General features: G+C 47.9%; 1 protein-coding gene across 1 annotated transcript in view; it reads left to right on the forward strand.

Moving 5' to 3' along the window:
• The first annotated feature begins 1037 nt into the window (after window positions 1-1037).
• Nhsl1 (NHS like 1) overlaps window positions 1038-14940 on the forward strand; it is a 217440-nt gene continuing 203537 nt past the window's right edge. Inside the window, 1 exon segment of the mRNA XM_085842668.1 lies at window positions 1038-1464. Within this exon segment, the coding sequence (XP_085698794.1) occupies window positions 1173-1464 (292 nt within the window). The 5' untranslated portion in view covers window positions 1038-1172.

Raw genomic sequence — 14940 nt, forward strand, 5'->3', positions numbered from 1 at the left:
TTCTGAGCAAACCCAGCAACGCGGCCAATGGGATTTTTAGCTTCGGGATATTGAACTCAGTCTCCTTAAATTCTTCTTAGCAGAAGGTTTGAGTTAGCTGGGTGTCTCGTGACTATGATCTTAAGGGCGTTTAGTTAAAACATTTTCCAGGCCCCGGATTGGGGTCCTAGGTTCTGGTAACCTAACTCAACGGTTGAGGGATGGATGAAACAGGCAACTGTCTCTGAACTGTTCGCACCTGAAGAGCAGGAAAGCACTAAGGAGACACTAAGAAAAACTCTTGAAGCACTATGGTCACTATGGTTTTCGGAGGTTTTTGTTTTTGTTTTTGTTCCTCTGGACTCCCAATTGACTACAGAACTCTTGGTCAGCGGGTGACTTATTGAGGTCTTCCTCGAGGTCCACAAAAGCGTCCCAGAAGTCTTGAGAGCTTTGCAGGAGAGAGACCAGGGGGGCTCAGATGAGCCTCCCAGCGTTTCCAGGGAGGCAGGACGGAGCTTCAGCTGCCACCGCGGCAGCGCAGGTGAGCTGCCGAGTTCCTGGTTGGCCCCGCAGTCCGGCGCCTCTGCGACGCCCGCGCAGCGCCCCACTCGGGCCTAGGGTGCGGGCGGCGACTGGGCCCCGGCGCCCGGGGGCTCGGCTGGGGGCGTGGGCGGCGACCCGGAGCTCCGGGACTGCGCGGCCGCCCCAGCAGGGTGCGCTGGGGCGCCGGGCGGCCAACAGCCTGGGCGCAGGGCGCGGCGGGCGCGGGAGCCGCAGGTGGTTCCCAGCCGGCCTTTCTCCTCCCCCTTCCCTTTCTCCCGCCGCCCTCCCTCGCGCCCGTGGCGGCGGCACTTCCCCCGCTTCCTCCTCCCTCTCCAATCCGGAGGGAGGGAAGGAGCCGAGGCGCTTTCCTGCCTGTAAACTTCAGCGGGGCCCGCCGCGGCCGCCCGGGAGCTGCTCCGGGAACTTTCTCGGCCGCGCTGCTCCAGAGCCCCGGAGGAGGCACGCAGCCGCGCGGCACCGGGCTAGGGTCTCCGCGCGGTCCCTGCGCCTCCTCGCCGCCGGCCTCGTCCCCGCGGCAGCTGCCCCGGGACTCTCCTTTGTGTTGGATGCGGACCCGCGCCCATCGCCCCCGGGACCCGGCGTGAACTCCGTGATCGCCGGTCCGCCAGCACCCCGCGTGCCCAGCCATGCCCTTCCACCAACGGAGCGTGGAGCCCGCACGGCTGCGCCGGCCCGACGAGGCGGCGCTGGCTCGGGCTGGGGACCCGCCGCTCTTCCGCTCGCTGGAGCAGGTCAGCTCGCACACCCTGGTCTGCCTGCTCGCCCAGCTGGCCGACCTGTCGCGCTGCGCTGGGGACATTTTCGGGGAGCTCGAGGGCCAGGCGGCCGCGCTGGGTCACCGCACCGCCGAGTTGCACCGTCGCCTGGACGCCCTGCACGCCGCCGCCGCGCGTCTGGACCACCGGCGAGTGAAAATCCGTGAGTGGCTGGTGACCCCGGGGAGGGCACCGCGGCACAGAGGCGCTCGGCCAGCTGCTGCCTCCCGCCCCCTGGCGGCCCAGGCTCAGCTTTCTGACCTCCTCGGGAGCCCACGGGTGTCGGAGGCTCGGGTGGGGAGGCAGTCCAGGTAGCAAAAAACGTGTGATGAGCCCCGATTCTGGCTTCCAAAAAATTAACTTGGAGTGGGCGCAGAGTGTGGCTTTTGGGAGTGCTTATTCCTCTGCTCTGTCAGGGGGAAACTGACGAGCAGCGACAGCTATGGCAAAAAGTGATGGTGTCCTGTCGAAGTCATAGCACTTGAGGATCAGTTTGTGGACAATCTCTGGGGACCGCAGCGAGGATTGCAGCAGCTTGTCACAGCTGCGCAACCCCCCCCGCAGGTATTGTACCTGTGGCATTACCTCCCCAAGAAAGCACACAAACTTGAGGTTTTTACTTTTGGCCTTGAATTTTGTTTTCTCTTCCAGAGTGACCATTGGTTCTTTGTTATTCAGAGGACCTTGACCTTGAGCTGGGATTCTGTCGTTGGCCCTCTTCAACCCCCCAAATTAAGTCTATGTCTTGACATTGTAATCTCCAAGTGCCCATCTCTTTTCAGCAGCTTTAACTGGCTCTGATGAATGAAGGGACTGGAATTTCCTGCTGGCCTAAACTAAGAAACTTGCAGTGTGATGCCTGGGTGGTTTCTCCCTTTCCAGTAGGTGAACTTGTTCATGCTACTTAGTGCAAAGAGTAAATTGGGGATGGTTGATGGATTGCAGGGTGGGAGGGGAGATACTGGTATAACAGCCCACGCCTAGGTTTCAGCAGCTCTGCATGAAAAATGGCCCGACTTAGAATCACTTCATACGTGTGTAATCCGGAGTAGCTTGTTTTCCAGCTTGAAAACTGAAGTCACGTTTAACCATCTCGAAGCTTAGGAGTTCGAATTTTCACAAATTTGAATCTACTACTTACATATGCCACTGTAATGTGTTTTCTAGGTTGTGCATTTCTCGTATGATGGTTTTATATTTTTTTGGTCAGCTTGATTCTGGTTGTGCTAAAAACACACAGCTTATAAGCGGTGGACAGCTTTTAACCCAGGAGAGTGGGAGGGGATAAGAAGGGGCGTGGAGTCAAAATGACCTAATAATTTGTTCGGAACATAATCAGAATCTATTTAGTTCATGTGAACGATGACCTCATGCATAGGATGTGCTGTCCTAGGGGACCTTCACTGTAAACCTGGCAGTCCTGTTTGTTTCTGGGCCTTTTTGTGTTGGGTGTGTGCACCTGGGTGAGTGAGACTGTCATCCCTGACGTGCAGTGTGGTGAGGCCGCTCTAACTGCTGGGTGAAGAACTCTAAGGGAAGTAAACAAAACAAAACAAAGAGAACACATTCTAGTTACATGGAATGGAGTGTTGCCCCATTCTGTAATTGCAGAACAAGGCCAATTACAATTTTTAAGATAACATGTAGAAAAATAAACAATATTCCTTGATGTTAAAACTCTTTCCTTGCTGGCTGGAGAGATGGCTCAGAGGTTAAGGACACTAGCTGCTCTCTTCCAGAGGACCCTGGTTCAATTGCCAGCATCACCATTGCAGATCATGGCTCCCTGAAAGTCCAGTTGCTAGGGGATCCAACACCCCATAAGACATACACACAGGCAAAACACCAGTGCACATAAAGTAAAAATAAAGTGAAGAAAAAGACTGCTTATTTTGTTTTGCATTTGAATATATTTCCTCCTCCTTTTAGATATAGACTCATATAGTCATGACTGGTCTTGAACTTGCTATATAGCTAAGGTGGGCCTTGAACTCCATATCATCTTGCCTCCAACTTCCAAGTGCTACTACATGCAAATGACATCACCTCCTGCTCACTTTCCTTTCTTTGAATATGTATATTCCAATAAGCAATACTGCCCAGCAGCTCCCTGAATTCTCTCTAAAGTTGTTTCTGAAGCGACTGAAATAATTCTCTTCAAAGTTTTCACAGGCATGTCATTTCAAGTGGCTTTAATTTCATACCAGTAATCCTGGTTGATCATTTTCATATAATCATGAAAGCTTTTATCAAAAGTAATGATGCCTAGATCATAGGTGTGCATACAGAGAAAAAGATGGGTTATTAAACACGTTATTAGGTTTGGTCCCATTTTTGCACGCAACTTTTTGTGTGCTAAGAGCCCATGTATTCATATTCACATAATAAAAACCCTATATATTTATCCTATTTAGCATCTGCAGGATTCTTTTTAAGCAATGCCTTGTCTACCATAGTGGCTCATATCTACAGTCCCAGCATGTGGAAGGTGCCTAGCCTTGAACTCACAGTGCTAGGATTGAAGGTACCACCGTGCCTGACGTGTTGATCTTTTATAAGGCAGGTCTTCAAAGTTACATCCTTCGTTTGTGAACCTTCGTACTGAGAATTGACTGTAAATTGACTAATTTCATGGACTCATAACCAGAGGAGTAGTCAAGGCCAAAAGACTTGAAGTGATTTGTCCAGGCTGAGGGGCTGGCGCACAGACCTTTGATTGCCTCCCTTGCTGTCCACTGCATATGTGTGTAGCTTCACTGTAGGAGTGTTTAGAGATAGGGATCAAAGTGTAGACACATGCTGGGAACTGTCAGAGGGCTGCCTGTGAACCTTAATTTCATCTCTCTGGTAAGATATACCTGTTAATGAGTCTCCAGCAGCACATACACGAGAGAGGGCCAGGATCCAGTTCTTATTTCATTCATGACTGCCCATATCCACCACATGTAAGCTTGTACCCCATACGTACCAGTGGTGACCTGAAAAACAGCACTTAGTCCTGTGGGCCAGTCCTACTGGTTTCAAGGATCATGAGAAATGTCTCTTCAGGCTTGCCATCTTCCAAATATCATAGGTGGGGGAGTCCTACAAAACCCGTTTTAAGTTAGGAAAAGCCCGTCCCTGTTTATCCATCCTGTGAGAACTCTGAGGCTGTACCTGATGGTCCCATGTTGTGGAAAGTGGTCCAGGATGGATTTGTGATGGTTATTCTTGGTGTTGTCACTTTGACTACATCTGGAATTAACTTAAACTCAAGCTTCTGGGTACACCTGTGAAAGTTTTTTTTTCCTTAATTAAATCATTTGACGTGGGAAGACCCACTTTTAATTCAGATTTTTTTTTTTTTTGGGTGGGAAGATCCACCTTTAATCTAGGTCACACTGTCTCTCGGCAGCCTATATAAAGGATGTGGAAGAAGGAAGCTCGTATTCTTGCCTGCTTGCCCTCACTCTTGCTGGCATGGCACGTGTCTTCACTGGCATTAAAGCCTACTTCTTTGGGATTCCAGTGTATACTGGAGACCAGCAGAGACATCTAGTCTCATGGACTGAACAACTACTGGATTCCTGGATTTTCTGTTGGTACACAGCTATTGTTGGACTAGCTGGAACACAGACTACATGCCTCTCTAATAAATCATATGTATATGTATGTGTGTGTATATATATATATATATATATATATATATAGTCATATATGCACATATACGAAACACACATCCAGTAGTTGTTCAGTCCACAAGGCTGGATGTCTCAGCGGGTATCATATATATATGTATCTCTGTGTGTGTATGTATGTATGTATGTACATCGATTCTGTCACTTGTTTCTCTAAGAGCCCTGACTAAGTGTAATGATCTTAAGTGTACTGCATTTACAGCGACTGAATGTGACTCTTTGACACATGTTTTCTTCAGCCAGACTGCAAGCTACTTGAGGTTATGGATGGCAGCACATTTGTTATTACAGAGCTCAGTACAATGACTGGATATTATCACATGTATACTATAACATTGTGTGTGTGCGCGCACACACACATGCATACTCTCGGATGTGCACACACCATGACACATGGAAATCAGAGGAAACTTACTGAAGTGTTTTCTCCGGGTCAACTCAAGCTGTCAGGGTTGGTGGCAAGTGCCTTTATCCACTGAATCATCTCACTGGACCTGTTTCTGTGCAAGTAGAACTTGATTAGTTTTGCTGCTGACTAAATAAGGCTACATTGAAAATTGTGACAAGGGGCAGAAGTGTGAATAGTTATGTCTGGGCTCTGCAGAGATGAGCAGGTTCTCACTGGCATGGCTATGTTTTATTTTTAAGGTCGGTGGACGTGTGCTCCCTCACCCTCAGTACTTGGGATTTGACTTAGGGCATATTAGGAAATGCTCTAATTTTAAATCCTGAGAGACAGCATTTCTGAAGGTTGTCTATGGCCTTGACTCACAAAGGCCCAGGCAGCCTTTGAACTCAGTATTTTGCTCCAACTCCAAGTAGCTAGAACTATAGACCTGTGGCTTGGCTTTACAGTTAATTTTATTGAGACACAATTCCTAGATTCAGCCATTCTCAGTGTATGGGCCAGTGTGACTTCTAGTGTATTCAGACATGGGAAACATGACCACAGCCTATTAGAGCATTTGCCACCCCCCCACCCCCCCCCCACCCCCCACCCCGCAGTTTCCCGGGAGTCAGTTTCCCTTGCTTCTCGACCTTCCTACCTCCAGGTCACTGGGAGTCTCCTTTCTGCCTCTGTGGATTTAACTGTTCTGAACATTCCAGACAAGTGGACTCATGCTGGCTGTGGGCTTTGTACTTCCTTTACCAAGCAAATGTTTCCCAGGTTCAGCATTCGCCGCTTTCCATGACTAACAATCACATGCCCCTGTGAAGTGGGACTGTGGATTAAAAACCCATTGTTCAGATTTGTTTATAATTTCTGTTACTCATGTTTTGCCCGCATGTATGTCTGTGTCAGGGTGTCAGATCCCTTGGAAAACTGGAGTTACAGGCAGTTGTGAGCTGCCATGTGGGTCCTGGGAATTGAACTAGGGTCCTCTGGAAGAGCGACCAGTACTCTTAACCTCTGAGCCACCCTTCCCCCTTTCTTATTTAATTCCAAAACCAGGTAAAATAGAAAGGCTAGACTGTATTTTTAAGCCCAATTTATAGATCAAGAAATGAAAGTTCTAGGGCTAGTAAAAGTGTTAATAAGACAGAGTCTTGTGATTTCTGCTGTAAACTCTTTTTTTTTCCTAAAAGATATATTTATTTATTTATTTTATGTATATGAATATTACTGTAGCTGGCTTCAGACACACCAGAAGAGGGTATTGGATCTCATAACAAATGATTGTGGGCCACCATGTGGTTGCTGGGAATTGAACTTAGGACCTCTGGAAGAACAGTCAGTGCTCTTAACTGCTGAGCCATCTCTCCAAGTCCTACTCTAAATTCTTTTTTTTTTTTTTTTTTTTTTTTTTGGTTTTTCGAGACAGGGTTTCTCTGTGTAGCCCTGGCTGTCCTGGAACTCACTTTGTAGACCAGGCTGGCCTCGAACTCAGAAATCCGCCTGCCTCTGCCTCCCGAGTGCTGGGATTAAAGGCGTGCGCCACCACGCCCGGCTCTAAATTCTTTTCAGTTTGTTTTAAGAGCACTTATTGGGACTTAATTGGGACTGAGGATGTAGCTCAGTGGTAGGTTGCTTGTCCAGCACGAGTGAAGAGAGACCTGGGTTTAGTCCCTTGCACTGCACGAAACTGAATGTAGTAGTCGTGCCTGAAATCCAGTCCTTGGGGACAGAGGAGAGAACAGCAGGACATGAAGGTCATTCTAGGCCACATGGTGAGTTTGAGGCTAGCCTGGGCTACCTGAGACCCCGTCTTGACAACAATAGAGAACTTCCTGAGTAAATATGAAGTCCTGCTGCCAACAGAGCATAGGAAAAGGCAATTTAAAATAATGGTTGTAGAAAGACAGAATGCCCACCCCTTTAGATTCTAGGAGCATTGAGAGGGTTTGCTGTGCCGTCTAACCACAGGGCACCTTTTATACTGTGAAGTTTTTGTTGCAGTAAATCTCCCATCCCAAATATGCCCGGGCAATGAAAACACAACACAGTTCATATGATTACATGCTGTGCGCCTAGATTGGGCAGATCTACACTACACTACCATCTTCCACAGCTTAGAACTTGCGGTTTCTTCAGGCCATGTGCTTCTGCTCCGCTTTTCTTCTTCCTCCTCCTCTGCATCCTCTCTCTTCCATTTTCTCCTCCTCTCCCTCTCACCTTCTGCCCCACCTTCCCTTCTATCTGCCCAATCTTCAGCTCTCCTTTACTTTACAAATTAAGGTGGGAAGCAGGTTTACCGGAAATCAAGTGCTGACTCTTTCCTTGTTCAGAGCCCCTCACAGAGAACGGAATTAACATCAAATGTAATTAGCCCCAGGGCTATCCACAACACCTGTATCCCACCCGTGCACCCATATACCGTGGACCTAGTATGCTCTGTATAATGTTTAAGGTCGGATGAATGCTGTTGTAGACAGATGGCGAGGTGGGGGCAGCTCAGTGGCAGATCATGCTTTTGGCATGCACAAGGTTCTTTCTGCCTCTAGCAGTTGACTTCCCTTAGAAAAGGGTAGCTTATTGGCAGAGAGATTGTATGAGCATTGTCTTTGCACAACCAGGTCTTCAGACATTTGGTAGAGAGTGTGGGCTAACGCGTGAGAGCCGTGTTTTAGGTGATGAAAGCATCGTCGTCAGCCTACTCTTGAGAGACCGTCATCCGCTGACCTAACCAGCAGTTGGCTGATGTCAGAATGGGTAGCTTTGCTTCTTCCTCAGAATGAATCTCTGCAGTGTGTGTGGCAGAGTCCTAAAGATGCAGTGGAGATGTGGGCTTTGCTGAGTTTCTAAGAACAGGTGCTGGCCTCCTATTCTGGCACAAGACTTGCTTTCATTGAAGCACACTGCCTACTAGAGAGGTGGTGAGAGTATGGACTCCACCCACCTTAACTCTCAGGAGAGTGCTTTCATTTATTAACAGAAACCTACAGTAGCTGAGTGGGCAGATTGTACCATTGGGTTTGAACAGCCTGTGTGAGATCAAGCAATCCTTTTCTATGTGCCTGACCGTGAGAGTTGCCGGCATATGTCTGGTATGGTGATGCACACCTTTAATACCAACATTTGGGAGGCAGAGGCTGGCGAATCTCTGTGAGTTCAAGGCCAGCCTGGCCTACATAGTGAGTTCCAGGACAGCCAGGACTATATACGAAGATCCTGCTTCATAAATAAATAAATAACCTGCTTAATAAATAAATAAGTAAACAAACAAACAAACAAACAAGAATTGCCTGATTAGTGTAGTAACACACGTCTGGTTGGGGGAGTAGGTCATGTAGAGGCTGGAGGGTAAGGAATTCAAGGTTAGACTGGGCTGCATAAGACCAAAGAAGAAGGAGAGGAGGAAAAGGGAAGGAAGAGGAAGAGGAAGAAAGAAGAACAAGATCAACATTTTATTGATTAGTTTTTATTTGCAGTTTGAGGAAGGAACTCAGGGCCTTCTTAATTACCTTCCCAGTTACTCACTAGTTAGCATGTGGCTGTGTGGATGTTCACAGGCTGAGGAGTCAGTCACTTACCAACAGATTAGGCAGCTGAGTGTTTCAAGCTTGTGTGTATTCTGCCCACAGTGCATGCCTGCTTTCTTCCTCCTATGTAAAAGGAGCTGGTGGCATCATGGGACGAGACCTGTGTTTGAACACATTTGCCATATGCTCAGATTAGTAAAAAGGTACCTAGTTTTTGAATTAGGAGTGTGCAGCCTTTGATGTAAGACCGTAGCCTACTCACTGACTATTGGGACACAATGCCTGGGAAGTATATAAGCCTCCTACATTGAGGGAAAGCAATATTATAGAGGAAACATCTCACATTAATTAATTTCATCTGTATGGATTGTTTTAGGACAAGGAGTAGTTACTGAAGACACTGTGAGCTTTAGTTTTTAAGCATGTGTGTGTGTGTGTGTGTGTGTAGGTGCACATGATGGTATCACCATGGAGACTAGAGGCATCAGATACTCAAGCCCATGTTATGGGCACTTGTGAGCCACCTGATGTGAAAGCTAAGAACTGAACCGTCTCTTAGCCCCTTGAAAAAAATTTTTAATAAAGTGGAAATATTTCAGTTCCTTAATATTTTGGAAGATAATTGTAAGGCAGAAAAGTAAAGCATTATATTCTGTTTGCTTTATTTAAGAATCTTTCAGGAAGAAGGTTTATTTTAATGTTTACTCACGGGTATGGTTTGTATCTGAGTGAGTGTGTCCCATGTATATGCTGTACCTGCAGAGTCCATAAGAAGGCCTTAAATGCCCTGGACATAGAGTTACGCTGTACTGGCTAGTTTTGTGTCAAATTGACACAGCTGGAGTTATCACAGAGAAAGGAGCTTCAGTTGAGGAAATGCTTCTATGAGATCCAGCTGTAAGGCTTTTTCTCAATTAGTGATCAAGGGGGAAAGGCCCCTTGTGGGTGGTGCCATCCCTGGGCTGGTAGTCTTGATTCTATAAGAGAGCAAGCTGAACAAGGCAGAGGAAGCAAGCCAGAAGTAACATCCCTCCATGGCCTCTGCATCAGCTCCTGCCTCCAAGTTCCTGCCCTGTTGGAGTTCCTGCCCTGACTTCCTTTGGAAATGAACTGCAGTGTGGAAGTGTACGCTGAATCGACCCTTTCCTCTCCACCATGCTTCTTGGTCGTGATGTTTGGTGCAGGAATAGAAACCCTGATTAAGACATACATTGTTGTGAGCTGCCTGACATGGGTGTTGGGGATGGAACTTCAATCCCGAAGAACAACCATTTCTCACAGACATTAAAGTCTTTTTAAAAAGAAAGAAAGAAAGAAACCTCAAACTTTGCTGGATATGGTGGTGTATACTTGCACATCAGAGGCTGAGTCAGGGGGATTGCTGCATATGGTGAGCCAGCCTTGTTACCTAAGAAAGCCTCCCAAATGCTGGGATTACAGGCCTGTGCTATTATTATTATGCATTGCTTTGTTGATATTGGGATTGAACCTAAGGCTTTGTGCATGCCAGACTAATACTCTACCACCTCAGCTACTTTATCACTCGGAAGAAAAAAAAAAGGTCAAATTTTAAGTATAAATTAAGATGGCTTGACTCTGACTTAGAGGCCTGAGAACTTGTTTAATTTTGTTTCTGCCCAGGTTGGTTTGTTGATGAATTCTGCAAACATTGAAATTCAGAATGAGCAGAGGTTTGCTGAGGGCCATGCCACGTCTGTGCACTGCTTTCAGTGGTGTTCTCTCTCTCTCTCTCTCTCTCTCTCTCTCTCTCTCTCTCTCTCCACTTCTCTCACTCCCCACCCCGCTCAGGGCCTCACATAGTTTAGGCTGGCTTAGAATTCTTGATCCTCCTGCCTCAGCTCCCCTCTCCCCATGGACTGGGATCTCAGGCATGCACCTGCGCCTGGCTCAGTGTTCACCTCAGCAATGCTTTGGGAAAACGTGGGGCTGGAGCTTGTCTTTTGGTGGACGCCAAGGAAAGGGCATGGAGGTCCCAGCCTTTATTCCCTTTGCTTCTGAAATACTGACATGTTCCCACAATAGGAGGAAATAGAGGCTAAAGGGCTTGTGTAAGAAAAAGAGGACAGCCACATGAAGGTCCCTGGAGAAGGGCTGCTGAGGCTGAACCCATGTGAGAGGAAATCCAGCCCTCTTAGGCAGGGTGCATCTCAGGTCAGCCTGCTCCAGCATTGCCTGCTGCACTTTCCAGTACTACCTGAGCCAGCTGCAAAGGATGACCCCACTTCCTTCAGAGGAGGGAAGGGGTGGGGGAGAGAGAGAGAGAGGGGATTCTCCATCAGTAGAAGGCTTGCCTAGCAAAGCAAGCTGCAGGGCGGAGTGCCCAACACTGCACAGTGGTGGAAGGTTGTAAGTCCAGCACCTGAGAGGTAGCACAGAAAGATGAGGAATTCAAGCTATCATTGGCTACATAAAAGGTTAAAGGCCAGCCTGGACTACAAAAGACCCAGTCTAAAAGAGAAAAGGGCTGAAGTCTGTCATATATCTTAAAGTTAAAAAAAGTCTGGATAGGTATGGTGCCGTTGTCTGAGCAACATAGGAAGAACCTGTCTTTTAAAAAGGCTTTGGGCTCTTAAAAAGGTATGGGGGTGGTGGTGGACGGGGGTGGGGTGGGGTTGGGTGGGAGGGGAGGTGATGTGTGTGTACAACCTGCAGGAGCCAGTTCTTTCCTTCTACCACAAGTTTCAGTTCCAGCTACATCAGGTTTGGGTGGCAGTCACTTTTACTACTGAACTATCTCAAGCCCCTCCCCCCCCCCCCCCCCCAGCTCCAGTAAAGGACTTGCAGATGGGCAGATGTGAGACCAGTGTGCATGGTTCTTAGTGAGAGCTGGGGCACACAGTTGATCCGTATCCCACATTTGCTGCTTTTGCCTCGATGACGGGAACAGCCAATAATGTGCACATTATGTCCTGTCACCGCTGACGGTTGATCCAGGAGCCTGGAAGAGGAGTGCTAAGACCGGGGGAGAAATGGCGGGAGAGAAAAATGTGAAAACAGGAGCGATTGGAAATCAAAACATCCTGCACTGATTCTGGAAGCATCTGTAGTCTCTGACAGGAATGGATGGGGGGGGGGGTAGTTTAGGGCTTTCTCTCTGTCTTCCACGAGGTTGAGCTTGGGGGCTGGGCTGCCAGCCCTTCTCCTGGGACTCTCATGTAGATGTCCTTTTTCTTTCTCAGGCCCTTTCTCCTCTTATTTCCTCCTATTGTGGGAACTGGGAAGCCAGCTCAGCTCCCGCTGAGCTTCCTAGCTGTGGAAGAGCCCCCTGCCCCTGCAAAGCCTCACTCTAAACTACAGACCACAGCCTTCCACCCCAGCGCCATTCCCTGGAGCAGCACTTACTGCTCGGCACCCAGCTCTTCTGGGCCTTTCGGAACCCCTAGGACCTCTTCATTCATCTTCTTGTTTCCCACACATTCTGAGTCATGAATGGTCACCCGGGCTCGGTTCAAAAACCGATTCTCAGGCCCCGCCCCCGGAGATGCTGAATCAGAGGCTGGGTGGAGGCCAGGAAGAGCCCGGGCCAGCAAGGCCCCCAGGTGATTGTGATTCCGGGCTGCTGTGTTAGGAATCTGTCTAGGTGGTGGAGTGGTTCCCCATTCACGGAGGGCATAGCTTGGCTAGTGCTTCTCCTGCTTTCTGGATTCCAAAGAGAGTCACACAGTAACCCTTTTGTTATTGCTCTCTGTTTCTGAGCTGGGGGTCTGGCGAAGTAATCCAGTCTTCTCTCCAAGTGCCAGCCTTAGCAATTTTTTTTTCTTTTTTCTTTTTTGTTTTTTGCCACAGGGTTTTTCTGTATAGCCCTGGCTGTCCTCGAACTCAGAAATCCGCCTGCCTCTGCCTCCCAAGTGCTGGGATTAAAGGTGTGTGCCACCACCGCCTGGCTTAGCCATTTCTTGAAGATCTGTTCTGAATTAGTTAGCAATGGCCATTTTTAGGGGACATCTACCTTAAAAGCCCTGTCTGTAGTTTCATGGGGTGGTGGCACTCCCCCGAATATGAAGTTACGACTTTAAACATTTATAGTATATCTTCTAGAAATTATGTTTTTAAAACAATCAGAAGCCACATGTGTTGGCACATACCTGTAATCGTTGCATCTGGGAGTTGGAGCCAGAGGACCAGGAGTTCTGGGACATTCTGGACTGTTGGACAGCTTTTCTAAAACAAACCCACCTACACAATTTCTCCTAAGGCAAATAGAAACTCTCTGGCATGAGACGCCTCCCACTCGGTGAGGACTGCTGATTTTGTTATCAGTGCTTTTGTTATCTGCTCTTGATTTCTATCATAGACATAGAAGCAACATTTCACCCAAAGGACTGAGAACTCTTCTAGAGGATTCCCACAGGGAATCTTTTGTTATCCCCCCTGGTGGTTATTATACCTCCAGTTGGTGTGTTATCCTTGGTAAGTTATTTCTCCGACGGTGAAGTGAGTCAATTTAAGCCAGGTTAGATGATATTAAATGCATGTTTATCGGGAAGCTGCCATTGGGCAGGCGAGTTCACTGGCCTTAAGGGCCAGGGGAGTCAACATGGGGAGAGAGAAGGGGAGTGGGAAGAGAAAGATACAAAAAGGGCACTAGCCTGGGGGTGGGGGTGGGGGGTGGAAGGGAGAGAGAGAGACAGAGAGTCACAGAGAGAGAAACAGACATATCAAACATCTGGATTATATAGGGAAAAGCCTTTGGGGGAAGGGCAGGCCAGCTCCTGGGCTGGAAAGTTCAGGGTTGGGGGCAGGGTATGCCAGGTAGGAGCTGAGGAGAACCAGGAGGCCAGGTCTGCTTTGATGTGTAAAATATGCACCTCAGTCACGTGTCCTGGGGTCCAAAACCAAACAGCAGCATGCAAAGGCTTGTGACGCGATGGGTTTAGAACTTTCTGAATATCTGACCATGTTAGGTATCTGAGAAAAGTGCTCTTTGTGCAGAGACTGAGAAAGCAAAAGAAATTGAATTAAGTAGGCTCTGGTATGTGTAATCGGATTATGCCTGACTACACTGGGAATCACAGTTGTGGTGTTCTGCAGTTCCCGGGTGATGATCTGGCTCCTGGGACTATACACAGATGGGAAAACCAGCCAGTATACCCCAGGATGTCCCAGTTGTCCTAATAATTCAGCTGGAGAACTCTCAGAGAGCACTGGGATGCATGCATTACCTCTACATGAGGGCTGAGGTTTGTGGAGCTTGTGTGCAGCTTGGACAGTCATAGCACAAATTTCAGTTTGTTGTGTGCCCAGCCAAGATACTTCAAAGGGCATTTCGTGAACTGTCTGTTCTGCTGATCACGTGCCGCGTCCCTCCAGCCCTCTGTCTGATCTTCATGTTCATGACTTTTTGTTTCCTTCCAAGATTTCTTCACACAGACAGAAAAGTGCTAGTGTGTTTCCCCTCCTTGTCCCGTGCCCAGAACGTCAGGATTTGCCTATAGAAGAAAGTACCGTCTTCACTGCTCTGTATGCCTTTTGGTTGGTTTCTAAAAATGAACTACTTGTAAACCATGCCTGTGAATTCCGGCTCAGTGTCAGAGTAGGCGTTTGATCGAGAAAAATAAGATAAAATTCAGATAGACTATTAAATTCTTGATTACATCTTTAGAATTTGTTAATGTTTTAGGTATATTGTAAACATGAGCTTTGTAAGAGATGATTGAGTCTCTTTTTGCATTAAGGAAGGAATTGTGTGTGTGTGTGTGTGTGTGTGACTTTGTTGGCAGAGTGCTGGCCCAGCATAGCTTCTGTGTGGATATCCCAATGCTGAGTGTGAATTTCTCATGTGGGGTGGGATAGCAGTGCTCTAGGAATACATTTGAGTTAGTTGTGGGGTGTTTCACTCTGACGTGGTGGCATGAATGTGGTAACTCATGAGGTCTGCCCGGTCTATTTAATTTTGCCTGTTGCTTTTAATTGCTAGACTGTAGTGTCTTAGGTGGTGCCGTGACGGTGAGCAGCTAGAGGCATCTGAAGGAAGCAAGTGTGGTCAGTTGGCATTATTATTTTTCTTTAGTTGTGAACCC

Source organism: Mus caroli, unplaced genomic scaffold (genome assembly GCF_978045245.1).
Source record: "Mus caroli unplaced genomic scaffold, Mus_caroli_1 scaffold_9, whole genome shotgun sequence".
Lineage (NCBI taxonomy): Eukaryota > Metazoa > Chordata > Mammalia > Rodentia > Muridae > Mus > Mus caroli.